Consider the following 27,536-nt stretch of genomic DNA (forward strand, 5'->3'; position numbering starts at 1 on the left):
TTCAGTGGTTCGCCCCTGAAAGGCAGCCCCCTAACAGTAACGCACAGACATGCGGGCTGCTGATTGGTCTCCCCGCTCATCGGTGGTGTCCATCGGGGCGGGAGCAGAAAAACAGAACCATTACTGTGACTTTCTCTGCTCAGTCAGACGCTGCCACTGCCACTGGGTCACTGCCATGCTGGCTTTAATAAAGGAAGACTCACAGTAGCTAGGGCGAAATGACAAAATAGCTAATAAAAATAAAGTAAATCTCCGTTTCTGCTTTTCCTGATTCTGCAGCGATGATCCATCGTTGTATGGCAGGCCGTTTTGACATTTATTAAAAACGCTTTCCGTATGTTTCCCTCCTCGGAGGACCGCTCATCAGGTGCTATTGTCTGTTTCACCTTTCACCCAGCTGCTCTGCTGTCAGCCCCGGCTCGTCTGCGCTTCTATCCGCACCAGCGTCTGCGGTTTGTTGGTAAACACGAACCCGGCGGCAGGGACTCCCTCTGGTGCATTGATGCACCCGTTTCAGTGGTGTAACGGTGAGGATGCATTTATATTAACATCTCTGTCTGGCCTTATGTTGTGACTGGGAGACCTTATCATTTTTCAAACAGGGTGACGTACCATTGATTATATTTCATTTCCATCTATGACCTAATATGAGTAAATTACTGGTTATTATGACATCCAACATCCAGGATGTTTACAGTTTTAAATAAACTATGAATCCATAATGATAGTAATTCATATTCTAACAATGACAAGTTTTTTTTGTCATTTTGCACAGGAATTGCAGCTGTAGCAGTTTAAATGCTTTATGGGCCTGTAGTTTATTCAATTTAAAAACCCTACTACATGTATTTATGACTCTGATTTTTAATATGTTTTATATATTACTGACTTAAAAAATATATTTAGGATAAAAATATTTAATTTCTTTCACCAACCAAAAAATTGAAAGCTTATTCATCCATTATGTGATTAGAAAAAAAAATATACCTGATAATGAAATGGTAATTTTAAGCTTTTTTTTAATACTACTTTGTGATCAAAGCATGTTATAAACTGTTTATTTTCATGTTGTTATGCCAACAAGTGGTTCTATAATTTAAGATGAAATAGTTTTTTCTTAGCTTAGTAGGATGCATAGCTTTTTAATTAGTGCAAGCCTTTATATTCATCTGTTGTTGTTTCAGCAGGGATCCACACAAAGCCAGTCTTTGTGCTCACTTTGCAACATCTCAGGGAAATCTTGTTAACACTGACTTACTCTAACTATGACCTATCACTTTCAGCAATTGGCTTTGGGCACTCATGTCTGAATGGTGGTTACATTTGCAAAACTTCTTATCCCAGTTTTAAGTCTGCCCCCCTTCCTCTAGAGTCACAAACAGCTAAAAAGAGCCTGTTTGTTGCAACAAATGCTTCGGTGCCTTGCTGTGACAGCTAGAGCTTGTGCAGATGATGGATTGGAGGTCTTTTCCCTTTAACTTTGAATGTTTGAATGCAGCTGCCTTGTCTGTGGATTGCTGGTTGGTACTGAGACAAAAGACAATTCCCCCCTTTGTGCGGCTTAACTCCCCAGCTATTCAAAGCACACTCACAAACACAGAGAGCAGCACATGCAGGAAAATGAAGCAGTGTCAGGCAGTTTGAGCTCAACGTTATACTAGTGGGTTCAGATATCAAAAAGTATACATTTTTTGTGGTAGAACCTTGAATTAATATATATGAAAAAAATCTTATAATACCAAAAAAAGTTCTATTCTTTGCTCTTATTGGTGCATCTCTAGTTATTAGCATTATCTTAAAATATTTAGACTTAGACTAAGACCAAAAAGTATAAATGGCCATCATATGTCGAACATTTTTTTTATTTTCCTCTGAATTTAAAACTCCAGCTCCTTAAAAATCTTTTTTCTTTTATGTCTTATAATCTTATAATCTAAAGTAATAATACTGTCTCCTTAAATGTTATTCTTTAAAGAGCAGAACATCAACAGGGGTCATATTATCCGATATAGTTTTTCCAGATTTCTGATTACTCCCCTGCTTACTATGTTTTTCAGGGTCAAAGCACCCTAGAAGAAAATGTATTCTAAAAACTTAAGTACAAAAACAATCTTTGTTTCTTAATGAGTCCATCTGTGTGGTTAGGTAACCAGCTGGAAATCTACTGCTTTACAGAGCTTCTTCTCCTGGATCGACAACTGTATTTTTTATATTTGTGGTTAATTGTATTGTCCCTGTTTTCTTAGCACCTGTATTTTGTTTAGATGTTTTTTTTTGTCAGGATCAGTCTAGTTTAATCTCATGTTGGTGCTGTACTTATATTCTTGTATTTTATTGCTTTTCTAACATCATGGCTGCAAGACTACAGATGGAAAATATCCTTTAGCTAATTCTTGCTTTTTTTAACTCATACATTATCATGTCATGTGTTTTATTAAATTGTATTGTCTGTCTCATTTCAAATCAAATAAGAACAGAGTTACACTGATTAGAGTAAAGAGTGTGTCTCCTTTAGGTGTTACCCCATGACTTTGGGTGGTTTGCGTCATATTTCCAATCTGTGCTGTCTGGGATATAAAAAACAAAAAAAAGTGTACGTTTTTTCATCTTGCTCATCACCTTTGCAAAACAGAAGGGGGATCATTTGTAGTATTTTATTCCCTGCAAAGCTGTTGTCAATCTGCCATAATATAATTTTAAACAGTGCGTTTAGCAGTGCTGAACCTTTATTTATTTGATACTTACAATACATTAGTAGCTGTGAACTCCCCATTCCTTAGCATGTTATTGACTATCAATTTTTTTTATTATTATTCATCACAGATGTAATCCTTTCAATGCATTTGAAAATGAAATCCTGCTAAATCTTTGAGACCACCACAGACTGGCTGGAGATTTTTCCCCTTCGTATAAAATGCTGAATATTTGATGTGGAGTTCTGTCTTCAGCTCAGGCAGCCGCAGATGCAGCTTTGTGTGAAATCTTTGTATGTAGGACAAACCCCCACTGGCATCCCGTCTCAGGGAAACATCCTCCAACGAGGTGTTTCACCGCTCCGCTGGATCACATAGGGGCTCCCCTGTCCCTTTTTTTCCTTTTTTTTTTTTTTTTTTTAACGACAGCCAAGGAATCTGTCTCACACGGCTCTTCTTTGTCCTCAAAATGAGAACTTCCCCTCGCGAGAGCCTTCGTCCTCACTCTGCATTTGCTACTCCTGCCGCCATGGCAACGATCCGCCTCATGAGAGAGCCGTTATATAGGTCAGTGATCATGCAAGGCTCCACCCAAATCAAAATATTACAAATAGCTGTCTGATTTCCACACATGAAAAGGTAGAACACCGGGAGAGATTGTCTGCCTGCACATTAGTTGTTATGTGATGGAGCTACATTAAAGCTTCTTTTAATATGACCTACATTTGGTAGACAACAGCTTCAGAGATGATTTGCAGTCTCATCTGTGCAGTTAGATGAATACAGAAGCAAAAATGTCCTCCATTCCTCTTAGGGCGTCTTTCTTTCGATCGTCTGGCTGGTGGAGTAAATGAGGTCAGCATATCTGGTAGTTTGCATTTTCCCATCCTAATGAGTGTCCAGCTTGGGTTTGGATGCTGAGGTCATAACCTCAGTGATATTCTGATCTAATGCAGCTGATATTTTATAATAAAGCATCTGCAGTCAAACAGTCTACCTTGTTTGGGATAAGAAAGTGGAGCTGAAGCTTTGGAGAAAACTGTGATTGATTTATCCTCATCTGAGGATGCTGTGTAATGGGAAAGGACACATTGGAGTACAAACTATTTCAAAATAAAGATTATTAGTACCTAAAAAATTATAGCATTTCAATAAAATCAACTTTTTGGCTTGTACCAAGTTAATTTCTTTTTCACTGCACTGTTCTAAAGCTGCAAGATGGCCCAGTTTTAGCCAGTATTCATTGTACTAATCTATTTGAAGCAATACGAAATGCTGCTTGTCATATGGAGGTAGATACTTTATTTACTTTATGTTTTCAGAAGCAGGCTTTATTAGCAAAATCTCCCTCTTTCTTGGAGTAAGTTGGGCTTTTTTTGCAGCCGCCACCTTAGACACGTTGCAGTCATTTAGTCAACTCCAATTCCAATTCACTCAATTGGTGAAAAAGGTTTATATAAAATAATAAGAGCATTTTTATCAGATATATAGTTTTATTTTTTAACTGTTATACTAGCAAATTAGATTGAGTGTTGATTCTGAGCTGGGTTTCATCTTTGGTGCTGATTAAAGACCCGACTCCTGCTTTTGATGTCTCTGTATGCCTCTATCTGAGCAAAGTGGTTTGAACCTGAACTTCCTTAATGGGGGATTCTCTGCTGCTTCAAACTGGAGGAGAGGAAGAGAAAAGATCGATCTTATGCTCAGACTGGAGAAGAGTCAGACAGAAATGTCAGCATGTCAGTTTGTCAACAGGACCGACAAGATATACCAAGATAAAAAAAAAACAAACAAAAGCCATGACAGTGTAATGACAGCTTTGACGGTCTTCATCTGCCTGCCTGTTTGTGCAATGTTAATTCTTACCTCCATGTGTTTGTCTCTCCATCCAGCTGTTTGATCCTTCTCTCTCCATCTGTCAGAACTCATCCCATATGAATGCCCACCATTCTCTTCTTTTCCTGCAACAGTTTCTCCATTTAAGTAATCACCGACTTGTTTTTCATCCCTCACGCTGTACATCCTGCCAGCCTTTTAATCATCCATTCATCCATCATCAATCCAATAACCATCATCGGTACTTTCAGCTCATCCATCCGCTCATCTCAGTCTGTTCATACAGCCCATCTGTGCCTTTGTTTACTGTTGTTCCACATTATTCTAAGGTTTGCTGTTGTTTTAGATACATTTAACACATATAATAAAGACACATGGCAATTTATAAATGGCACTGAAACCTGCATCCAGTGAGGAAAAATATAAAATGGATCATTATATGGAAATAATTGCATCTATATGCAGTGAGGAAATGTCGGCTCTCTGTATTTTAAAACATAAAAATACTTGCCTATTTGCAAAATTATTTTTACCGAGAGATTTGCCTGGAATCAACACTGATCTATATTGCTGAATTGAAATATTGGGTGTCTGTGTTTGTAATCAACCCTCTCTCTGGAGATTCATGTTATCATTTCAATAATCATCAAAATTTTCAGATTGCAAGTGATATTGTTCAGTCCTGGTCCCGGTTGGTTCTTTCCCTCAGCTCTAATTGAATTATAGAGCTGAGAGTATCGATACTCAAAAAAGTATCGATACTGAAATGTTGTATCCGGATACAATACTCATTTTCAAAAGTATCGAGTACCAGTCGCACCTAAACAGTCATTCATCTAAAGTGCGGAATAGAGGAAAATGCACTTTCTGAACACTGTGATTGAATAATTCTGTGCACTTTTCAGTTTCAGACTTTTTTTGTAACAGTTGCAGCTGCTGAGAATTATTTTTGTTTCTTAACCGGTTTGGCGAGTGTCATTGTTATGTGTGCAAAGCATAGCCAAGGAAGGAAAACTTAATTTTAATTTTGTAAGTTTTTTATCAAACTTGTTAAATACTGTGCACAGCAAACAACCTCAAAATGTTGTTCTTATTGTTTATTGTATTGATTTATTTATTGTATTCTAATTATTAATCAAAATATTTCTGTTGAAATTTGGAAATTTTATCCTAGTGGTATCGAAAATGGTATTGAGTATCGAATATTTTCCTTAGTATCGGTATCGAGTTGAAAAGTTTAGTATCGTGACAACCCTAAGTTGTGTATCTTATTTTTCCTCATTATTCACTGCTCTTTTCCTCAAGAGCCATTACAGATTTTTCTAATGACACTTCAGCCTGTCATTAGACGATTCCTTTCTTCAAAACACATAATTGCACCACTCTTCTGCTCGCTCTCGAAACTCGTGCTCATATTTAACAAGTTTTAAAAAAAAAACTTTTGTGACCTTACATTGAGGGAGAAGGACCTCGGTGCAGCAAACAGAAAGTACACGATTGACGACACATCCGCCGAACTGCGCGGGAAGCTCCGGCCTGAAGCTTGAAATTCAGGAAAATTGGCAACACAGTTATAGATGCATCAGCGCCAAACTACTGAGCTGTCAATCAGGCTATTTTAAGGATTAAAAATAAAAACTAATATGATATCTCTTTAAGTTTAATTTATGGTAAATCACACCTAGCAACGCTTCCATCTATCTATCTGAGTGTCTTTATTTTCCATTATCCATCCTTCCTGATGCCTTGCCTTCTCATCCATCCTTCACCCAGTCCTGTGTGAGGAGTAATTACTAAAGACAGATATAGGATCCACACCCACTTTGCACTTCAGACAAGAAGCAATTGACAGTTTTTTTTCTTTCAGGGAAAAGTCTTTATTAAACCGAGTTACATAAAAATTTAATAACTCTTGAGGGAAATTAGACTGCAACAGTTCTGACATAGAAAGAACCATTTGTCATTGTAAAGAATCATTATATAAAGCTGTAACTGTGGACTGGAGGGACCTCTAAGAATGGATCTTATAATACAGTTTGTTCTCATGTTGGTTTAAGGACCTAGAGCCACAGATCTCTTATCAGACAACATGCAGACTTGGTTCAGTGATTACTACCTTTTCTTTCAGCCAAGGCGAGTTAATTAGACACATTAGGTGCTTCATGCCCTGATGAAAAGTTGTCAAAGTTTCTCAGCTTTATTTCTTCAACCCTGTTCTAATCAAAAGAAGCTTGTTTCTGCGGCCTCTGATTCATTATCACTCACTGTATTAACTTGACCTAATCTCAGCTTCATGCAGATACCGACTTCTGCGCTTCTCTGTCTCAGACATCACTGCTGTTTCTCTACATTTGTTTGTTCTCCCCGTTCTTATATGAAAACTCAAGGTTGCTCTGTGTTTGATGTGACCTACTTGTTAAATACAATGTGCAAAAATACTCATACCCATTGGACTTATCCATTCATGTATTTTGGTGGGTAATTTTGTGGGTGTGTCCTTCTGTTTTGGCATCAGAGTGAGGACTTTTTTTTAACAAACTGAAAAGATTTTGCTTGTCCTCTTTCTCTTTTCTTTTTTTTTGCTAACAGTTAGGGTTAGGTCTAAGGTGTGAACTGAGTCTAAGTAAAGATTATGGTAATGGTTAGTATTAGGGCTATTATCAGAGGGTCAGGGGTTCAGTGCCACTATCCTGCAGCTTTTCTATGCATCCCTGCTCTAACACGCCAGAAACAAATGAATAATTATTGGCCAGACCCATGCTAAACTGAGTGCTATTCCAAGGAGGCAATTTAGCTTCATTTCTTTCAGATGCTTTGTAGCAGGGATGCATGCAAAAGCTGCAGGAGAGGGACACTGGAGGACTGACATTTACATACTGCTGGGGTAGGGGATTTAAAGAGTGTCAACAAACTCTCCTCTCTACATACAGTAAGACAAGAACACTTGTGTGTGATATGTTGGTCATCTTGCTTTTATTAATTTTCAGCTGAGCGCCAGTACATTACAATGTCAGCATATTTTGCAGATGTGCTTAAATGAATTAGACAGGTGAAAAAATAAAAGAACTATTGAAGTCTTTTAAAGCTGCTTTTTGTATCTCTGCTTCTGTCTCTATGAACCCCAGTCGGCCTCAGCAGATGGCCGCTCACACTGAGCCTGGTTCTGCTGGAGGTTTCTTCCTGTTAAAAGGGAGTTTTTCCTCTCCACTGTTGCTACAAGCATTCTTAGTGTGAGGGATTGCTTTTGAGTCAATGAGTCGATGCAATCAACTGGTTTTCCTTAGATAGAAAACTTTGAATCAATTTGACTGTATGATCTGGTGAACTGTAAAGTGCCTTGAGATTACATGTGTCATGAATTGGCGCTATAGAAATAAACTGAATTACATTGAAACTGAATTGAATTGAAGTCATGTCAGGGCTAAAGCGAATAGAAATAGCAAAAAGGCAGCAAATCCAGAACCAACCCAGCACAGTGTCTTAGAGAGTTCTGCCGGATGTTTAGATATACATTCAATAGCTAACCTTTCTCTCGGAAACATGTCTGTATGTTCAGACAGTGGTGTTGGAGGAGAGGGCCTGGTTCACCGTTCCTGCACTGATTTGTCCCAATATTTGTTGGTTAGTGGTTAATCAAGTTCTTCCACACCAAACTTGCCCATCCATATTTCTTAAACCTTGCTTTGTGCACCTGGGCACAGCCATGTCGGGTTACAAATGGGACATCTCCTGACTGTACACACAAAATTGGACTATTGGTCTGTCTAAAATGTATTATATGAGCTGAGTTCAGCTGCTAAAACAGGCCATAAACCCCTTGCTAAACATTGATTGAGATATTGCAGTCAGACATGTACTGCTCCACTGTCAGACACTGCCAAAAACAAAGAGGGATGATTCCTTTCCCGGATTTTTTCAAGATAGGCTTGTTGGATTCATGAATATTGATTAGACTTTTACTAGTTTGAATCTGGATCATTGATGTGTTGCTATATCAAACCTCACATCTGGGATGTTTTTGCAGGCTTAGAAGCATTTGGAACAACAAAGTTTGCCTTGGAGATTTGCATTTAGATGTTTTTAAGAATTTTCTTTGTTATTTCGGAAGCTTTTGCTTATGAGGAACTATTTCTGCAACTGCTCCCTTTGTCTTGTTTAGGCTGCTTCTGTGGTCTGGGACTGGTTTACTCGAACAAGTCGTGCACCATGCCGCCAATCACCTTCCAGGACCTTCCCCTCAACATCTACATGGTGATCTTTGGGACAGGCATCTTTGTCTTCATCTTGAGCCTCATCTTCTGCTGCTACTTTATCAGGTAAGTGGCGACACCAAGAGGAAACATTAAAAAAGCATTAGCCGTGTCCTGACTGGGACATGATAAGCTGCAGAGGACTTAAATAACTAAAAAACACTAAATTGGTGACTAAAATGTTTTAAAAAATCATGTTTCTCTGATTTATAAACAAAAATAAAGTATTAGGTATTTAAAAAGCTTATTTGATGGACCCCCCTGAGCTAAAAGTGGTGAAAAGACATTGAGAAGACGACATGATTTATGTCCAAACAATCTCAATATTTGGTTGCAAAGTGAAAGGTGAAACGCTGTAATTTTTCTTTTCAACGTCTATTATTGGACTAAAGTGGGAAAAAATCAGACTTACCAAAACAGCCCAATTTTCAATAACTATTTCTGGACTAAATCAAGACTATGACCGACCGACCAGATTTAACCTAAAAACGAACAAAACATAAACGTGTAAATGAAGTCTGGTATTTGGTGGGACATATTTTGTGCAGTGCGCCATGTGCAGCTCATTAACCCTTACCATATAGTAAGAACCCCAGAATGAGGGATTGTTGGTGGTAGCGTCTAAACAAACTAAACAAAACCAGGTCTCCAATATTATGAATTACTATACTTGTGGGTAAAAAAAACTGTTATAAATATAACGATAGAAGAAATTATATTGATGGCAAAAATTAATAAATAAATACATACATTACAAATTCTAGCCAGCTTAGGAAGGAATATTACGACACTCCAAATATAATAAAAAAAGGGGTTGCCATATCTTTAAAAACGTTCTCATAGACCCCCGTAAGGTAAACTTAATTTTTTCAAGCCTACTGAAATGAAGAACTTCTCTGATCCAAGTGTCATACAGCAGAGAGGATTTCCAACACAATAGTATTCTGCGTCTTGCCAGTAATGTTAAAAAAACTGCAAAATCTTTTTTAAACTTAAGACAGCACAGTGTCAGGAGTTAATCCAAATAAAAAGAAGCAATGGATCCAAATGGAAAGTCAACTGAAACGTGTTTGATAAGTTGCTGAGCGATATTGACTTAAAATCTTATCACCCTGTTCAGTATTACCATCATGACAACCATAAAAGTAAGGTTGAAAATAAACCTCCTTACTTCTTTACAGTCTTTTTTACGTCACTGTATGGTTGTGGCTGCATGCCATAGCAATCATAGCCCCACAATCACAGATACTGCTGTTAAATAACATTTAAAATTTAAAGTAGGCTTCTGCAGGACACCAGTAACATAAAGAAGCATTATTTTATTACTATAATAAATAATTTATAAACATCGCACAGCCGCCATATCTAATAATATTCTTTGAACATTCAAAAATGCTCCAAAAACAAGAACGAATTAGAAGTAAAACATTCAGACAATTCACCCATTTTTGGGAGGTTTATAATTTATAATTCTAATTTTTTGCTTCAAAACTCGTGATGACAAATTATCAGGAAAAAGATTAAGGGTGTAAATCAAATCCATCATGGCGATTCGATTCAGTATCGATTTCCTGACCCGACGATTCTATTATTCTCAATATTCAAGAATACATCATCTTCTTTTTCCTCCGCCATGTCTGTCTTGCCTACTGTTTACGCGACTGTGTGTGCATGTGGAAAGAGGGTAGTGGCTAAAGGAAGCGAGGTAGGAGGGCAAAATACATTAAGCGCCACCGCAGCACAGGAGTCAGAATAACGTCCAGGAGCAAATGGATAAAAATAGACCGGAGGAAAAAAAACAAAACATGTATCGATACTCTTGCAGACATGTCGATGCATCGGATCGTCGGCTGTTGAATCGATGCATCGATACAAAACAATTATTATTTACACCCCTAATAACGATAAATGCTCCCACATAACTGCAAAGGCTTGTTTGTTATTTCAAACAGGATGACGTCATTTAAAATCCTGATTCACTCATTAGTAGGTACATTTCATTTTCTCAGGGCTGTATAGTGGTGCGTTTTTTATTTTTTTTATCACTGTTACTCTATAACCAGAAGGTCCTGGTTTCAGTTCCAAGTCTATATTCTTTCTGTCTTCAAGCTTCTGATTTGTAGTTGATCTTAAATTTCCCTATTTGTTTGTACTGGGTGTCTCTGTGTTGCTCTGATGGATCAGCGACTTGTTCAGGGTGTGCATCACCTTTTATGGAGCTAGACACCAACCCTCCCTCATGTGACACAGCAGAGGTGTCAAAAGTATTAATGTAGAAGTATAAATCCTACAGTTTAAAAAAAAAGTAAAAAAAAACGTTTGTTGAAGTTAGAGTATCAATTTAAGCTTTTTACTCAAGTAAGTGTAAAAGTAACATTTTAAAAACTACTTCAAGTATAAAAATAAAAGAAATGGAGGGGAAAATGTTAAGGACAGATGCTTAAAACCCCATTCTGGTTATTGTGCTACCCTATTAAAGGAACATTTTCGAGATGATAACCTCCTTATACTTAATTTTCTTTGTTTTCATTGTATCTGTGTCAATTTTAACTTTGCATCATCTTGAAAAATGGTTTATTTTAGTATCCAGGAATTAATTAAGTTAGTTAATTAATCAATAGATAGACAAAATTTCTCCTTAAAGTTATAGTGGACAATCTTTTATTTCCAGGTGGATCATCAAAATAGCTATCTTTTTCTGCACATGCGCACTTTCAGGCGTATATTTGTGGTGAGCTACAGTTTCAGACAGTCATTGAAGCTCACCTTTCTCACCGTGGTTCTTTGAAAATGGCAGAGGGTCATAACAGAAAAAGTGTCGACTAAGTGTATGAGAAGAATGGCCTCAGATGAGGCAGAAACCCTAAATGCTCCACGCAGAGAGCTCTCCTCGCAAAGCATTATGGGATTTCCATAATCCTTTGCAAAATAGCCAACAGCGGCGACTATTTTGCAAACTAATAAGAAAGATGGTGAAGGAGTAGTCACGTGACCAACAGGGAGCAAAAAGTAATGATCATCCGTCCAAACAGCAAGTTAGCTGAGTTCACTATAAAATCCACTATATAGTCCCTGCTCTATATAAAGATTGTGGGATTTCGGGGTTAGAGTTGATGTTCAGACACAGTAAGGTTGTATGAGCTATAAGAACAGCAACTGTTAAATAGAGCGTGTATGAGCTGAAATGGACTCATGCATGCTCTTGGGCGTATTTCCTCTCAGGAGCGGGTACAGTGTTGTGCATGTGCATTTTTTTGGGGGGGTCTTTTAAAAAAATTGAGAAAATCCACAATACCTTTAAGTAAGGTTTCGAAGTATTTGTACTTTGTTACATAACACCTCCGTGACCCAGCAAGTATAAGTGGAAACCTAGACAATAGATGAAAGGAATATTTAAATAGATGAAAAAATAAAAAATAAAATATATATATAAATATATATATATATATATATATATATATATATATATATATATATATATATATAAATAAATATAAATATACTTTCACTAAAGTTTATCTAAAGTGGAATGGGATCAAATGTAAGAAATTTGATCCCCAAATATAATACAGTCATTTTATAGCATACAACAGGAGTCGACCTCTCTGTGATGTAAGAGTCAGGAGATCAACAGTCTGACAGATCCATCCCTTTTTTATAAGTCTGCTAACATAGAGTCATTGTGTGGATGTGTGTGAATTTACTTGTTCGTGTTCCTTATTTAGGTACTTTTCTGGTATAATGACTTAAACTTTTGACTTTAATTTTGGTTTTAATGTGGCATAGCACCATTTTTAATGATAGGCACTTGGTTTAGATATTTAGGTAAATGTAAGGATTATGTATAGTTCCAGTCCCTAAAGTGAAAGACAGTCAAGATCTAATTTGGGTAGAAATACAAACTTGTGTGTGTGTGTGTGTGTGTGTGTGTGTGTGTGTGTGTGTGTGTGTGTGTGTGTGTGTGTGTGTGTGTGTGTGTGTGTGTGTGTGTGTGTGTGTGTAGGCGAGAAGGCCAGTGAGGGAGGGCAGGAAAACAAAGGGGAACATGGTGACCTCTCCTGCTGTTCACTGTGAAGTCCCCCGATGAGCCCGCAGGCATATGTGTCCAAAGGACGGGATGTGAGGCAACAGGAAGCCACTGGTCACAATGTGTGAGGACAGAGATGAGCTCAGAATAACCGTCGCCTCAGTAGCTCACTGTGGGAGCACACAAAACCGCTGCACAGGCAGTGCACAAAAGCTCACCAGGAAACGCCAACACCTGGGGGAGGGATTTGATTGGATGGCTCCTTATTTAGCAAATTAGCCTGTGTTTGTTGTAGTGGAGGGATATTTTCAGACCAGGGATAATGCAATCCTTTCCAAAAGGATCAAAATGTCTCAGTTTTAGCAATGAGTCAGCTGGAAGCAGATAGGACAAATGTTCTCTCCAGCTGAGTGACATAAGGCAGGTGTCTTGCATTTATTCTTCTTCCTGTAAGAGAGTTACATCATATCATTAGTAACCGGAAGGTAAGACTTCTGAAATAAGGATTAAAATAAATCTAGGCTTTAAAAAATCATCTGCCAATGAGTATAAAAAAACAGTATTACAAGATTTATGAGGTGCAATCATACCCATGGTTTAAAAAAATCATATGAAAGAGCTTATCTCATCTGCAGTCACAAATAGTCATTCACACAAGTTGCTGAGAAAAAGATTTCTTCTGCTTCTGTATTTTAATATCAGCCAAAAATAACCTGAGTAAATACAAAAGTCAGTCATGAAGACAGTTATATAAACCAACTAGACCCCATTTGAAAAAAGTAATTGCCCTCTAAACCCTAAACCCAACTGGCTGCCTTTCATAGAAAAAGCCTGATGCTTTTGATAACTTGCAGAAAGCAGTTAAATCACATTGGAGAAATGTTTGACCACTCTGGTTTGCAGAAACTGATCTGATTCTGGGAAATTCAGTGAGTTTTAATAATAAATGTCCTTTATCATCCAAAAATGCAGGACGGTTCCACACAAATCAGGACATCTGTTCACCCTATTCACAGGTGTCTACGAGCTTGTAATCAGTCAGTGGGCCTATATATAGGGTTCAAGGTAGTCACTATGCTGTTTGGTGACATGGTGTGTACCACACTCAACACGGACCAGAGGAAATGAAGGAAAGAGTTCTCTCAGGAGATAAGAAATAAAATGATAGAAAAACATGTTAAAGTTAAAGGCTATAAGACCATCTCCAAGGAGCTTGATGTTCCTGTGGCTACAGTTGCATACAATATTCAGAACTTTTAGACCTGCTGGGGCTGTATCCAACCTTCCTGGATGTAGCCACATAAGGAAGATTGTTGACAAATCAAAGGGACAGAATATAGAAATGGTAACGAAAAGGACCAGAAAAACTTCTAGAGAAATTAAAAGTGAGCTTCAAGCTCAAGGACCATCAATGTGATAACACACCATCCATCCATATTTGAGCCAAAATAGATTTAATGGGAGACAACTATGAAGGACACCATTGTTGGATACAAAATCACAAAATAGCCAGACAAGAATTTGCCAAACTAGATGGTGACAAACCACAACGCTTCTCGAACAATGTCCTATGGACAGATTAGACAAAAATATAACTTCACCTACAGAAAAATGAAGCATACCAGGAAAAGAACACTGTCCCTATTGTGAAACATGGTGGAGGCTCAGTCATGCATGTTCTAGTGCTTCTTCATGGGACAGGGTGTCTTGAATCTCTGCAGGGTACTCTAAAATCTGAAGACTACCAAGGTATTCTATGGAGACTTGGTCTCAGCTCTAGGTCATGGGTTTTCAAAAGTATAAGGACCCGAAACACCCAGCTAAAAAAAACCCAACAATGACTAAGAAGATAATACTGGACTATTCTGAATCTAAATCTAACTGAACAGTCTTGGAATGAGCTGGAACATGATGTCTGAGACAACTGGAGCAGTTTGCTCCTGAGCAGTGGACCAAAATGCCTTCAGAGAGGAGCAGAAGTCTGATTGGGACTTACAGGAATTGCAGTGATAGCCTTGAAATGTTGCGCAACAAAATATTAAAGTAAAGATACCATCATTTTTTGTGCAGGCCTATTTCACAGGTCAAGATAATTCCGTTAAACATGGGTGAAATGCAATCTTTGACCCTTTTTTTTCAGTATAATAGATTGTTTTTTAATCATTCTCTTCGTCAGACTCCATTTATATCTATGAGCATTGTGAGGTTTTCTCTCGTTAAATGAGGGATACCATTATTATTTTTTTCCACCTGTGTATATTGAAGGAGTTTAGACAGTGAATTTAAGGTTTGAGCCACTTTTATCAGTTAGATTCATTTGTAGGTCGTTCCTCCATGCCTAAAGTATGTTCTGTGTCGATTATTTGGTGTAATTAGAAAACATTTCATTGTAATCCAAACAAGGAGCTGCTCATTAAAAAAGGAAAACTGATGTAAATTTACTCTGTTTGCTGATAAATGATATTCAACACTCTCCGAATATGGTGGAAAACTTGTCACCCCTGAATAATTAGTGAGTAGGTTGCAACCGACACCTCCATCTCTACCAGCAGTGCAAAATGTTTGCATTCTTGTTTATATGGGAAAAAGATTGTGAATTAATTGTAAAAAAACTTAGCCCTTATCAGCGATAGTCATGCAATTCAAATATTACACTTAGACCTAATTCACTGACAAACTGCTGTTAGATTGACAGACAGAGATACAGACCTCTGTGCCAGTAAAACCTCACCTCTCTTCTGTTCCTGTTTCTATTCGCCCACAAGTCTTAGAGACTGAGTCACTCTTTCCGGATACATTAACAAGATGATGGCAATCTTTGTTAGAAGTGTGATTGTGAATGTATTTATAGAGCAGGTGAATCATCTCATTCAGGGTTTCCTATTATCTTTCAGGCCTGGGTGTGAGCTTGTGATGTTCAGTTTTATTTATGAATTAATTTTTTTGCTTTAAAGTGTAATGATTCAAAGGCTTGCTTTATATGCCACTGTGAGGTTTCAAGAAAAAAATAAATAAAAGGAAGGCCAGCTCTGTGATTGGATGCCCTATGGACTCTAACTAAATGAACATCTCTGTTGGATAATGTCTCCCACCCCATGCATGAAGCTATTCCAGAACTGAAGAGCTCCTTCAGAGACATACTGCTGTATCCTCAATGCACCAGGGAGCGTTATCACAGATCCTTCCTCTCAGCAGCTGTAAGACTGTATAACCAACAACCTCAATAATTTGTTACATTGATGCTTATTTTGCACAGTTTCTACCTTAGTCAGTAAAATAATATGCTGCTGTAAGTTTGCACATCTCAGATGCTGCTACTATTTTTTAAATATCCATTACTGTTAAAATGTCCATAGCTGTATATTGGTTATCTATTCTCCAGGTGCATAGTTTTATATTGTTAAAGCTCTTTACAGTACAGTATTTTATTATTTTTTAACTTGTCACTAGTACGTTATTCTTATACATTTTTCAAAGGTCGAGATTTGTATGACCATTTTTTCTACAATCTATTTGCTGCTAAAACACCAGAATTTCCCCATTAGGGGACAATAAACTGATTTTCTATTCTATTCTATTCTATTCTATTCTATTCTATTCTATTCTATTCTATTCTATTCTACTGGAATAACGTGTACCTCTAAAAGGAACTTCTTTCTTCGACCAGTTCTTATTGAGTATTAATAAAAATTGACAAGAACAAATTTTGTATATCCACATTTTGCACCAATACGTCTCATTACTTCCCTGAAGGTAGTCTTTGCACTAAACAATTTCAGAAACCATATTAATGCTACATACCGCTGTCATTTGAAGTTCTCAGAGGTCTGTTGGAGAATGTAAAAAAAAAAAAGCTCAAACAGGTTTATAAAGAAATAGATAGAAAGATTCAATTCAATTCAGTTTATTTATATAGCGCCTATTCACATCACATGTCATCTCAAGGCACTTTACAGTTCACCAGATCCTACAGTCAAATTGATTCAAAAGTTTTCTATGTAAGGAAAACCAGTTAATTGCATCGACTCGTTGACACACTAAGCATGCTTGTAGCGACAGTGGAGAGTAAAAACTCCCTTTTAACAGGAAGAAACCTCCTGCAGAACCAGGCTCAGTGTGAGTGGCCATCTGCTGAGATCGACTGGGGTTCAAGGAGACAGGAGCAGAGATACAAAAGGCAACTGTTAAAGGCGGCCCCATCCTGGAAACACACAGCCAGGAAGAGGAGCACTGAGCAAATTCCCATGTCAGAGGATGAAGAGAGCACATCCAGTCAGTCACAGTCAGAGAAACAGGACTACACTGGAAAACAGGCCGATCTTGAACATCTATAAACAAGGTGTTGGTGGCAACAGCACAGCTGATATTTCTCACCAGGATGGTGTCACAGCCAAACAGGAACAGACGAAGCGAAGCTACTGTGAGAAAAAGCAGAGAGAGCATAACATTAGAGACTGAACTAACAGATTCTGCAGATTGGGAGAATGGAGATAGAATGAAGCGGAATGATGAAATAGGGATCCCTATGTTCTCCAGAAGTCTAAGCTTATAGCAGCATAACTATAGAGATAGCTCAGGATAGGGCAACTCAACCTTCCATTAACTGGTACTGATACTTTTTTTTTCTCAGACCTAGTTACCGATTATGTAGTTTTTTCATGTGCAGTCATTAAAAATAGCAGTTTGGCTCATTTTTATATTGGGGAATTATATTTGTGGAACAATCAATATCCAAGGTTTGGTTTGAAAGATTATATCAGACAATACTGAAAGCATGCCGATGAGTTCCCTAATTTAATAAAGGAATTGAATTACAGCATAGCTAAAAGTTGAAAAAAGGTTGAATGTGCATTACATAGGCCCATTAAAGCAGATTTTGTTTTGTTTGTTTTTTGTTTTAACATCTGGAAGCAGGTACATTGGTGAGGTGGGATCCCATGTGAATCCACAGAACAGTGGCAGTGTCATGCTGTAGGGGTGCTTTTCTTTATAGATAGAATGGCTCAGTTAACGTCCAGAACAAAATCTAACAGAAAGTCTAAGGCAAGTCTTTCAAACTGCTGTTCATAGATGTTCTCTCTGAAGAAAAGCTGCAGAAATATGTTATTTTACAAAAAGAAGAAATAACTCATGGAGGCTATCATGAATGTTTGCCATACTTTTCAGATCTTCCTTTATCAGAAAGTTAAAATGGTTCATGTTTATTCTTAAAAGATTTGACTTCCTTTGCATTAATATTTTATGTAATCATCCTTAATCATAAAAAAAAATGATTAAAAGTAGCTGCTTTCCCTTTATGTCTCTCCTCACTGCTCCTCTTGCTGCTTGGCCCAAAGAGGAGCTTGGTTTGACTCTGCCTTTTCCTCCCCATCCTGTTTTCCTTTTAGTGAAGAATATCTGCACAATTAAAAACTAAACTGATGGAAATGAAACAATATGCATTTCAACACATTAACATTACATGAGATTAGTTTTGCTGGTTCCAGAGCAGCTCAATGTCAAAGTATGGAATAATAAAAAAAAACTTTAAATACAGTAGCAGCCATTCAAAATGACACTTCCCAGTCAAACGGCAGGCGAATGGCAGCCCTTCCCTGCAGCTCCCAGTTAAATCCCCCCAACTTCCAACCACAGGAGTGACCACATCCTTCTCCTGGACGTGCATATTTATTTTTTACTCCGATTCCACCCTTTAACTGAATTACAGGGTCTGACCAGGAGAAGTTGCTTCTCTTCAGGTCTTAATTTCAACAAATCATGACAATATTTTAGCACAAACCAGTTGGTTTTGACGTGTAAGGGCTGCTATGCAGAAGATCTGTTTTTCTAGTCAGGGTTTGAATATTTATAAAATGCATAACTAATCATACTAAAAGTATTATAATAACTGGAACAAGCAGAAAAGTCACAAAAACCACCACTAACCGAAGCATATTCACCAATACATTATTTTGCTTTCAGCGTAGCTTTTAAAAAGAAAAGAAACTACGGCCATGAGCAATTCATCTAAGCAGAACAGCAACTGTTGAAATAGTTAATGGACCTTACAGGTTTAAAGCTTAGTGGATGATGTCTCTGTAAAGAGGCTGAAAAGCTGACATCACTCCACTCAAAAGAAAGCCTATTTTGAAGTGTGATCACAAGCAGGGGTGAAACTAGATGGGGGGCCAGGGGTGGCCATGGCCACCCTTAACCAATCATTGGCCACCCCTGTGGCCACCCCTACCATTTATTTCCCTCTAATACAGACGGTGGCAGCAGTAATACTATCAAGAGGAATGTTTAAACTTATTAAACATTTACATTTTTCATATATTAATAGTTACTTGACAATTAAAACGCTGCAGTTAATTATGCACATCAAAATACTAACATTAAAGTTGATATATACAGAATTCATGCTCTTTTAAAACCATAATTTTGTGTTATATGGGGTAAAGAGAAATTATGTGTCTGCAAGTCATCAAGGAGTTTTCAGTGAAATTATAGATAAATATCTACTTTCATAACAACTTAGAAATCAATTTAATGTAGGTATTAGTACACGTAATATTAATGTTATGCGGAACAATTTTTTTATAAAAGTAGGTAAGTAATGACAATGGAAAATTAGTTTGCCCCAGATATTTTGTCCACTATACCTTTTATTTAGACAGCATGGATGTTAAAATATATGCATCTATTTTTAATCAAAATGAAAATAGTAGCAATGTATAGTTTGTCTTTATTTAGAAAATATGGATGTTGTGCTTGTTCCTGTTGAAACGGTGTAGATGGACCCTGAGGTTCTGGCGCCTATTCGCTTTCGGGCCACTCCTCAGTTTACACTGGTTTTTGACTGGCCACCCCTATTAAAAATTTCTGTCTACGCCTCTGATCACAAGGTGGGGTGGGTCTGTTTGAAGGGTTCAAGGTCAGAGTCAGAGAGCTGAAACTAGAGGTGAAGTGGGCTGGACTGAATGGAGGATGAATCATCGGATAGCAAACTGGAAGGACTGAACACTAAAAAAACAGGAAGCGTTAAATAAACATCTGAATGCTGACAGATTTAATTAAGTGAAAATGAATAAAAATCACAGGCTGATGAGGCTTTTCTCAGACTTTGAGAGTTTTTTAGCTTTGTGGCTAAAGTTCTTTACATGTAAACATATTTTAGAATATTAATAAAGGTTGTTTATTTGGGCTCTAAGGCAACATAGCCTGTAAAAAATGAAAAAAAAATATCACCCAACCATTTCTGTTGTTTTACAGTGTAACTATTTCCAAATTAACTTTGACTAATTTGACAGGAATGTATGCTTAAAGGTGCTCTACTATCATAACTTTTTTTTAGCACAACTGAAAATCTCATTCCCATCCCCCTTTCTCCGTCATCACATCATTTTCTACCCATGGGAAATCCCAGCGGATTTAAACTGTGTATCCTCACATTGTTCATGTGAAGCAGTAAACAATAAACCAACTTACAAAAAAAAAAAAAAATAACTGTCATTTCCTCACTTATGCTTTCTCACTTTAGATATAGATATTTCATTTTAGTTTTGCATTAATAATGTTTTATGATTTTTGGCTTTCTGTCTCAGAGGCTTGAGCTGCAATGATTATGTTAGTACTCAGCTGCACACAGTAATGGATATTGGGCTCTAAGTATAGTTGTGAAAAAACAGGAGGCCAAAAATAACCTGCCGAACTGAGGCGACTCACTAAGCGATAAAGATCTCCTCGCCATTGTTGTCATTTTTGGGAGGGTGGGGAGAGGGTCAGTGATTTAAAGAGTCTGCATACTCATTAGCTGTATTGGAACGTGTGTAGTTGTAGTACAGTTGTCACTCCATGGGTGTTTCTGTGTGCTTGATAATTGAGGAATTTAAGGTTTGTCCGTAATTTGGGGCTTCTAAGGCTCTAAACGACAGTTATTTATCAGAAAGAAAAAAATCCCTGCCCTTCAAGATTTTAATTACACATTTACAAGTTACAAAAAAATTTGAATCTCACTGAAACCGATAAGCTGTTTGATTTGGATCTTTTTTTTTTTTTACTTTTTATAACATATTTTGATTGTTAACAGATCTTAACTATAAAAATTTTAATATCTTTGAAGCCTATCAGGTAGGTAGGTAGGTAGGTAGGTAGGTAGGTAGGTAGGTAGGTAGGTAGGTAGGTAGGTAGGTAGGTAGGTAGGTAGGTAGGTAGGTAGGTAGGTAGATAGATAGATAGATAGATAGATAGATAGATAGATAGATAGATAGATAGATATCACTTATAAATGCAGATCTGAAAATTATCTGCAAGAGATTCTACACAAGGCTTGACAAGATAGGAAAATACACCTAATATAATACATCCAGTCCAGACTTGATTTATTAGAAATCAGTATGCTATAGATAAAATAAGATTCACCAGCCTAAGACTTTTGTCACACCCAAATTAAGAATGATTTAAGTGTCTCAGTGGCAGCAGAAAAGGCTTTTTACAAGGTAAATTGAAAAGTTCGGTGTGCTTCTTGACATAAATTAGGATTTGTTCATGAATCGTTTAGCAATAATTTCTTCCAATGTTTGTGTAAAAAGAAATGACTGGAATTTATAGATCTTAACTCTTGAAAGAGGCACCAGAATAAAGGAATAAAAATTGCACAATGCTTTTAGAATGAACCAAAATGCCAGCCTTCAGACGATAGAATAATCAATCCTTCATAAAATATACTGCACCGGACCTAGGGTTTTCCAAATGGGTTTAAGGGGAGTGGCGGCCTAGTGGTTAGGGCATAGAGCTTCGAATCCTGAGGTTCTGGGTTTGAACCCCACTCCCACAGACTGCCACTCTGGGTCTCTGAGCAAGACCCTGAGCTCCACACTGCTCCCCGGGTGATGCACAATAGCAGCACACTGCTCCCCAAGGGGATGGGTTAAATGCAGAGGTAAATTTCTCCAATGTGTCATCAATCAATTCTCCAGCTGTCTACCAGTCCATCGCAGGGAAACACAGAGACAAACAATCATACACACACACACACACACTCACACCTAAGGAGAATTTAAATAAGCCAAATAACCTAACAGTCATTTTTTTGGACTGTGGGAGGAAGTCGGAGTACCCAGAAAGAACCCACCCATGCTCAGGGAGAACATGCAAACTCCATGCAGAAAGACCCTGAGTCGGGAATCAAACCCAGAACCTTCTTGCTGCAGGGCTTCAGTGACACCCACTCTCTCACTGAGCAGCCCAATGTGAGATCAATAAAGTTCAATTATTTTTATTATCATTAACACAGTGAGGTTTAGAGGCTTACTGGCTGCTTCATGTCCCCACTGGGAATCCCCACTATAAATGCATAAAGGGTTAGAAATTGTTAGTTGTGGTTTGTCATGAAAAATTTTCAGTTTCTCTGTATTTTTAAGTAAAGCCCCCATAAAAAACCTAATTACATTTCCTTGAATGCTGGAAACATTTAGGTTTATCATACTTAGAGCATACTTGTTAACTGCATGTTTTGCCTTTTATGAGCCAAACTACCCTATACTTGTTTAAAAGAGGAGTTTTTGAATATTCTTCAAGACTTTCCGTAGGTTTTTAGTTCAGTTGACAATTTCTTGATCATTTTCTAATGATGTTTTAAAAAAAAAAATCTAACTCATGCTAATTGGTTAGGCTGATGACGCTCTTTAAAATGAAGTAATAAACCAGTGTAATGATTTAAAACACCAGAAGAGTCAGTCATTTGACCTTTTCAGACCTAAGGAAAAAAAATGCTGAAAAGATTATTTTTGTTTTAGCTGAAGTTAAGTTTCCACATCAAACAAAGACATTGCAGTTTGGTCAAGTTCAACTCTTCACTTTTCGCACACACATAAAAATCAATAGACAGCTTTAGGTGAACAACTTTTCTCTCTGATACTTTGTAGTCTTCTTGTCTACTCTCTGGCTCTTTGGCACATATTTCATAATGTGATGTTATAACCATTTTTTGAACAGTAGATGAGCAAAAAAACGTTGACTTACAGGAGTTCTGGAAAAATACCATCTAGACCACATTAAGCATAAGAGTCAGGGTCATTGTCGAGTACAAAAAAAGAGGTAATCAATTTTAATTTAAGGTAAAATAAAGTATTTAAACAACAGTTGAACCTCTTTTAAATAATGCATGCACATTCAGGTTGCTTGACTATTTTCTGCTATGTTGAAATGTTTTATTTTTTTTTATCTCATTGACAGCAAACTACGACACCAAGCACAAAGTGAGCGCTTTGGCTACAGAGAGGTAAGGCAGGAGTGTGAATGAGCAGCATTATTACCACAATAAAACATCTCATTTTAAAGTGTGCATCTATCAATTCTACAGGTGGTGTTAAAAGGAGATCCGAAAAAGTTAAACCTTCATGGCGTAAGTTTGGTTTCCGTCCAGTTATGGCCGTATGTTTGAGGATAATTTTAGAGTCTGTCTCATCTCGCTTTGTGTCATCTGTCACTTTTGCAGCAGACGTGTGCCGTGTGTCTGGAGGACTTTAAAGTGAAAGACGAGCTCGGGGTGTTACCATGCCAACATGCTTTCCACAGGAAGTGAGTAGAAGCACCACTGAGTCTCTCTTTGTGGTCTTCGCAAATTCACATTTACTTATACTTGCTGTTGTAAAGGTCAGAGTTCAGAAGTTGTCTTTTTTGTAAAAAAAACCAAACAAAACACGAAAATTAAAAGAAATGTATATATACTTTTTCGTTTTAAATTACGATTTTTGGTGAGGAATGAATAAGGCACCACAACCTTTTTTCCTCTAAAAATAAGAATATAGAATCCTAAACATCAGTGTCACATCAGTTGCAGAAGGCAACAACATTATACATTATCACAAAGAAGGTTTACCCTATCTAAACCGTAGACATTTAGCTGGGCATACTCCTGACCATTGAAATCATGCTGAACTCCATGGTGAGATCCAAGAAGGTTGCAGGTATTTAGGTCTCAAGAAAATCTGAATTCAGCCATTACATTTTACAGTAAATAACCCACAGGTGGAAGATATTCAAAACAACTTTCAGCATGCCTGCGTCTGTTTTTAACCCATCCCTCTGGGGGGTAGTGAGCTGCCATCTTGCAGTAACAGGGAGCTTTTTGTGAGATTTGAATGAAGGAACCTCCCAGGGTCCAAGTTCTCTGCTCTAGTTAGGCACCACTTCCCATGCAAGATTCAGACGCAGACTGGAGGGTGCTAAAAAAACTCTCCATAACCCCTAAAACTTTATCAATGTACCTTTTATTTAACTTTCATGACGTGTGCAATGAGGAAACCTTTGTTCTCTGAGGAAACAGGCCAGACTGACCTTTGCCAGAAAGAATGTAGACAGAGAAGAGGGAACTAGATGGGTTTACAAGTGATTTTGAAACCAAAGTAGAAATCATGCAGTCTAGAAAAATATATATATTTTTTAATATCAAACTATAAAGCATAGAGTTAGAAGCATCATAGTATGATGATGTATGTTTCTGTACCTAACATACCTATAATATAGAGAGAGCTTAACGAAAATACAACATTTGGGAAAGACAAAATGAACTGGGACTAATTCAACATAAAAAGATGAACAAAACGTACAAATAAATCCCACAAGGACTGGTTGAGAATAAAAAAAGTAAAGTCCTGGCTAAGAAAACAATTTAAACAAGCCCAGAGCTAAGAGTGAGAAGTTCTACCTGTTTATTAAATGGCTATTCAATTTACATACCTATAGAATACTGTACAAAATAATTGGGCATAAGCTGGTAAACATATAGAAAATAATTGATGTGCTCCTGTTTCAGGCCAGTGTTAGAGGTTTTTATTTCTTGTCTCTGGAGTTGTAACAACTCTTTATTGTGAGCCAATCACGGTGAAGTTTCTCCTCCATGGTGGCATGATGTAGTTTATTGAAATTCTTTTTAAAGAAAAATGAAATTTCATTTTCACAAAAAATGTCATTAAAAGTACAATATATGTTTTTTCTTTTGTTTCTGATTATTTCATCTTTTTACACATCAAATAATCTCCTATAGAGAAAAATCCACATGATCCACATGATGAAATGTTTTACATTTTCAATGTTTTAAAACCTAACAATTGTCAGGTTTTGTGGAGGTTTTTAGAGGACCCAAATGCAGAGACAGGAATTGAGGTGGTTTCTTGTAGTTTTAATGTAGATCCAAATGTAACAGAAGCAAGGTAAAAAAAAAAAAAAAAAAAAAAAAATAGAAAACCAAAAACCAGAAGACATCAGGGAAAACACACGTGAGGAGCAGGGAATGATGATGAACCGGCAATTAGAAACTGCACAAGAGGGGTATAAATGGGACACAGAACAGGTGACAGCAGATTAGGTGTGGATGGAAGAATCTAGAAGGGAGCCAGGGGAAGGAGACTCACACAAGAGGGTAACAGAGAGTAAACAAGAAATACATAAAAACTCAATTGCAACCAGAAAGCAACACAAAATGGAAATTAAACCAATGAAAACTCAAACAGAACCATAACAAAAATACAAATAAACTGTTGTTTTTTTTTTTTTTTTACAGTGGCAACAGATTTCCTACAGTAGAGCTTTAACAAAAATAATAAGTTATGTTTTTTCAAGAGATTATATAATATTTCCGGTGCTAAATGACTTTTATTTAGCTGGACTCGGGGCAAAATGGCTCTTTGACATTCGAAGCTCGCAGACCCATGATCTAGACTGTAACATCCTGCTTTCCATCAAACCTTCATCAGTTCTCACATTTCAACATATTCCTTTTTTTCTCCTTTGCAGGTGTCTTGTAAAATGGTTGGAGGTGCGTTGTGTGTGCCCCATGTGCAACAAACCCATAGCGGGCCCCCCCGAGCAGCATCACAGCATTGGAACTCTGCTTGATGAACTGGTATAGCCTCCGGTTTAGCCGAATGGGAGCCTAGTGCTTAGCCACATCATGACCTGCAAGAGCAGGGACACGCTGTCGAAGCACAGCCAGTCATCATGGGGTAACCTAGATACCACCAGGAGAAAGGCCTCTGAGGGTTGCTGTGAGATTATTTTCAGCCACCCACACACCCCTCCACCATTCTTCTTTCAGCATCCCTCCCTGCACCCATTCCTTCACATCCTTCACTGCTGCCTGGAATGAGGTTAACGGCATGGCTGAGGAGGAGGAGGAGGCAGCCGTTCTGCTGCCGCTTGGACAACAATTAGCGTTGACAGGAAGAAAAACAGCCTAAGCGAGGAGTCAGTGTTCCAGCTTTGCATATGACAGTGGGCACAAGCATGAAGTCACCAGCTGACATCGCCTTTCAGATGACGATTTTCTGAGAGGGAATAAAAGACAAATGCAGACAGAAATCCTGTACTGTTCCTTGTCATTAATAGAGGCCCAGTAGAACAGGAGCACTTTCTTTAATTTAACTCAATGTGGTTAAAAGGTTCAAATAAATAAATCAGTGTAATATGTGGGGTTTTAACTGTCAGCTTAACTAGAGCTAAATAATTCAATCAATTTTGTAAAAAGAAAGCCTGTTCTAATATCTATTCAACAGACACACTATGGCATTGGGTTTATTTAAGATGTTAACACAATTTCCTTATTTCCCAGATATGTTTTTGTTCAGAAAATTGGAAGATAATCATCCTGTCCATCACTGTCACAATTTGAGGCTAAGTAAGTGTATTAGATTGAGAAGTATAAAAATAAACACAATTTAAAGGATTTTTTCACCCCTATTTTGAGATAAAAAAAACGCATTTTTTAGAATACAGACCAAAAGCTGAGAACATAATTTAAATATAAAATATGTAGAAGAAAGAGGGGATTACATGAAGTGATTTGAGATAATTTTATCAAAATTTTTTTATTGGTTCGTTGGATGAATTGTCTTCTCTTTGATCTGCTTGGAAGAAAACGTCTCAGCTTCATCCTTGCACTCAGTGCCAACATTAAGCCAAATTAAATGTTAAAAAATTACTTTTCTTTTTTTTACTCTGATTTTAAGTTTAGTTTTTTCAGATATTGACTTAAGAAGTAAAATTATTTTTCGTTTTTTTTTTTTTACATCAGTCTTATAACTAACTTATTATTATTTGAAGTTAGAGAAAGGAAACTGAATCACCTGTTGATTAAAATCTATAATGATTATTATTTTAACACATTTTTCTGTAATTAAGAGATAAAAGTGGGCTGTTTCCTTTCTGCAAATTTTCCTTTAATCTCTGCATCCTGATTTGAAAATGACATTTTTTTTGTTTAATCCATAAAATAAACATTTTTTAAGTAACCTAAATACACAATATTATGTATATGAACAAAAAAAGTTTATAATTTTTGCAGATTGCACTTTGAACTCACTAATCTCTGTAAACGTTTTAATGGAATAAAATAAGTTAAAAGGGAACAGCAGGACTGCAGGGCCTCAGAGACTAGAAATCCAGCATAAACATGTTTGTCAGGATTGTCTTTCACATTCCTCCCTAAAGTGTTTTTGTTCTCCTTAAAAGCCTAATACTGCCTGAAAAAAGCTCAAAACCCACAGAGCACATTGTTGTGATCATGCCAGACACCTGCACTGTATTGAAATTGTAAAATAGTAGAGAAAAAAGGGGGAAAAGGTGATTCTGAAGTGACCAGCAAAACATTTTCTCTCTGACTCCAGCCACATTCCACGTTTTGTAAGACAACAAATGTAAATGACTGAAAAAGTGAAACAAAACAAAAAATAATAAAGTTATTTGCTCAGC

General features: G+C 37.2%; 1 protein-coding gene across 3 annotated transcripts; it reads left to right on the top strand.

The window, feature by feature from the left end:
- Window positions 1–104: 104 nt before the first annotated feature.
- Window positions 105–27,526, top strand: rnf122 (ring finger protein 122). Of its 3 annotated transcripts, none has more exons than XM_038308137.1 (6): window positions 105–527; window positions 8,689–8,845; window positions 23,022–23,067; window positions 23,149–23,190; window positions 23,287–23,366; window positions 25,584–27,526. In XM_038308137.1, the coding sequence occupies exons 1-6, from the start codon at window positions 503–505 to the stop codon at window positions 25,696–25,698; spliced, it is 465 nt and encodes a 154-aa protein (XP_038164065.1). In that variant the 5' UTR covers window positions 105–502; the 3' UTR covers window positions 25,699–27,526. The 3 variants fall into 3 exon arrangements, with proteins under 3 accessions (XP_038164065.1, XP_038164064.1, XP_038164066.1); XM_038308136.1 differs by having other exon boundaries at window positions 109–527; window positions 23,284–23,366; XM_038308138.1 differs by lacking the exon at window positions 105–527 and adding an exon at window positions 3,338–3,548 and having other exon boundaries at window positions 23,284–23,366.
- The last annotated feature ends 10 nt before the right edge of the window (window positions 27,527–27,536 follow it).

Source organism: Cyprinodon tularosa, unplaced genomic scaffold, assembly GCF_016077235.1.
Source record: "Cyprinodon tularosa strain WSP-4 unplaced genomic scaffold, ASM1607723v1 ctg63, whole genome shotgun sequence".
NCBI classification, from domain to species: Eukaryota; Metazoa; Chordata; class Actinopteri; order Cyprinodontiformes; family Cyprinodontidae; genus Cyprinodon; species Cyprinodon tularosa.

Coding starts and splice junctions, on each gene's coding strand:
- rnf122 (XM_038308136.1), top strand. CDS start 503: ATGCACCCGTTTCAGTGGTGTAACG. Junction 23,068..23,148: donor AGCGCTTTGGCTACAGAGAG/GTAAGGCAGGAG, acceptor TCAATTCTACAG/GTGGTGTTAAAAGGAGATCC. Junction 23,191..23,283: donor AAAAGTTAAACCTTCATGGC/GTAAGTTTGGTT, acceptor TCACTTTTGCAG/CAGACGTGTGCCGTGTGTCT.